Consider the following 2,364-nt stretch of genomic DNA (forward strand, 5'->3'; position numbering starts at 1 on the left):
CTGAGACCTTCCCACCACAACCGTCATGAGGACCTCTCCTGCTATTTGCCCTAACATTCAGGTAACCATGGCATCCATGTCAGGCTCCACTAGCCATTGGCTCTCCGAGATAATGCCTTCTTTGGAGCACAGCATTCTGAAGAAGCAAGCGTTGCCAGCATCCTCGAGATGGACCCACTGCGCATGCACACTTGGCCCAGCGGCCTGCGCAGACGCGGTGGTCAGCTTCCGGTCGCCAAGGTGGGGCCAAGAGCGCTCGCCATGTCTTGCTACAGCCTCCCAAAGTACAAGACGGGGGACCTGGTGTTTGCCAAGTTAAAGGGCTATGCCCACTGGCCAGCCAGGATCGAGCATGTCGCTGAACCCAACCGCTACCAGGTCTTCTTCTTCGGGACCCACGAGACGGCCTTGCTCGGTCCCAAGCACCTCTTCCCTTACGAGGAGTCCAAGGAGAAGTTCGGCAAGCCCAACAAGAGGCGAGGCTTCAGCGAGGGGCTGTGGGAGATCGAGCATGACCCAATGGTCGAGGCCTCCCCTTGCCTGTACTCAGAGGAGGAGCAGCCCTGTGACCAGGGTCCTGGGCAAGGGGAGGAGCCGGAGCCCGGGGAGGAGCCGGAGCTGGGGCAGGAGCTGGAGGAATCCCTACCTGAGCTGGAGGAATCCCTACCTGAGCTGGAGCCCGAGTCCCGACCCGAGCTGGAGCCACAGGCGGGGCCTGAGATCGAGTGTGAGCAGGAGCCCGAGCCACAGCCTGCTTATGACCTGCTGGACGTCGTGGACGACGAAGAGCCGGGCCTTGCCGAGGCCGAGCCAGGAGATTGGCTGGCCGAGCAGGTGGGAGAGCAGCATGCTGAGGTCGAGGCCGAGGCTGAGGCCACGGAGCCAGGGCGTCTGAAGAGGAGCGCGGGAGACCAGCTTCAAGATGCCCCCAAACGGCCAAGGGAGGCGGCGCCCGGCCCGCTGGAGATGGAGCCGGCTGGAGAGCGCGAGGAGGCTGAGGCCTGCCCCATCGTGGAGGAGCCTGAGGAAGCCCAGGGGCAGCAGCCTCCGTTGGAGGAAGAGGCCACAGAGGAGGCGGTCCAGGCCCTGCTTGATGGAGAAATGGAAGGCCTGTAGTCACGGTGTCTGTAGAAGAGCCCTTTACCCGTTCCTGGTACCACCTGACTGTGACTGCCAAAACCCACTAGGGTTCAGCCCTCACCCCACTCCACAGCTCCTTCATTTACTCACCTTCTCCAAGCCCAAATTCCTGGGATGGGTCAGATAGACCGCTTGATATCAACTTCGTGACTTCATTCGCGGCCCCCTTCCCTCCCTAAACTCTGATGGGCATTTTCTATCTCTGCCTGGATACCAGGAGTGAAGGGGGTGGAGGATAGAGAGCAGAAATGACTTTCAAAGGTCTGGGAGGGGCAGTGTGTAAACTGGTGACTTTGATCCTTTGGGATCATGATCGTAGTCTCCCCAAGTCCCTGTCTCCTCCTCCCATAGCTCCATCCCCAGTTGTATAGGTTTGGTGGGGGAGGGACCAGTAAAATTTTCTGTTGTCCTAGGCAGTTTGGAGGTTGACGTTCTTTGTTTTGTTTTTCATTAAAACATTTGGGGCTCTCGTGTTGTGAGATCTGAAGACTTTGCCTGTCCTTTTGGATTGAAGTGCTGAGACATTATCCTTTCCATATCTCTTGGACCACTGAAGGATGCCCTTGGGGAGACCTCTGCTGCCCCTCTCAATTCACCTTGGAGCCCTAAGGCCTTTTTTCTTATATATCACTAGGACATAAGACTTTAGGAATCACCTTTGTTTTAAGAGGAATTTTATTTTATTGATTTAGAAAAACCTTTGCTTATGCCTGCTCCTAGTTTTTCCACGACCAATCTCATTACCATATGAACCAGGAATTCCATTTTTATTTGGGATTTGATGACCTTCTTGTTGGGGCTTTTCTCTCCTTATGATGCTATTTCCATCTGCATGTACCACCTGGGCCCCTCAGTGTTGTCACCTGCAAAACGTAATGAACTGAGAAGTTGAGTGTCCCTTCCTAACGTCTTGTCTCTACCTACCTTTGTACCCTTTTATCCCTGCCCTTTTCCCTTGGGCTCTGATTGAAAAAAAAAATTAACTATACTTTTGGAGATTTAGGTCTGAGAACCGTAGACTATTTCAGTTCTAGGAAATAAAACCGTTGATTATTTTAAAACAAATCGTCTCAGGCCTGTTCCTTTGATGTCCAAAGAATTGAGTTTTGAATGCGTTGCTCCTTTTGTAGCGCTGAAAGCAAGGACCTACAGAAGAGGATGCTCTTGGAGAAACCTTTGTTTCTCTTTGCCACCACCTTTCATTCCTTAAAGTACTCACTAGCG

At 53.6% G+C, this 2,364-nt stretch overlaps 1 protein-coding gene across 1 annotated transcript; it reads left to right on the plus strand.

The window, feature by feature from the left end:
* The first annotated feature begins 261 nt into the window (after positions 1–261).
* On the plus strand, positions 262–1,116 carry Hdgfl1 (HDGF like 1). Its single transcript, XM_050142184.1, has one exon. It carries the CDS (start codon positions 262–264, stop codon positions 1,114–1,116), a length of 855 nt encoding a protein of 284 aa, XP_049998141.1.
* Positions 1,117–2,364: the final 1,248 nt, after the last annotated feature.

The sequence above is a fragment of the Alexandromys fortis genome, unplaced genomic scaffold (genome assembly GCF_014885135.2).
Source record: "Alexandromys fortis isolate MF-2015 unplaced genomic scaffold, M_Fortis_MF-2015_v1.1 scaffold_5, whole genome shotgun sequence".
Classification (NCBI taxonomy): Eukaryota; Metazoa; Chordata; class Mammalia; order Rodentia; family Cricetidae; genus Alexandromys; species Alexandromys fortis.

What these genes read in the sequence shown, in the direction of transcription:
- Hdgfl1 (XM_050142184.1), top strand. Translation starts at nt 262, where the DNA reads ATGTCTTGCTACAGCCTCCCAAAGTACAAGACGGGGGACCTGGTGTTT.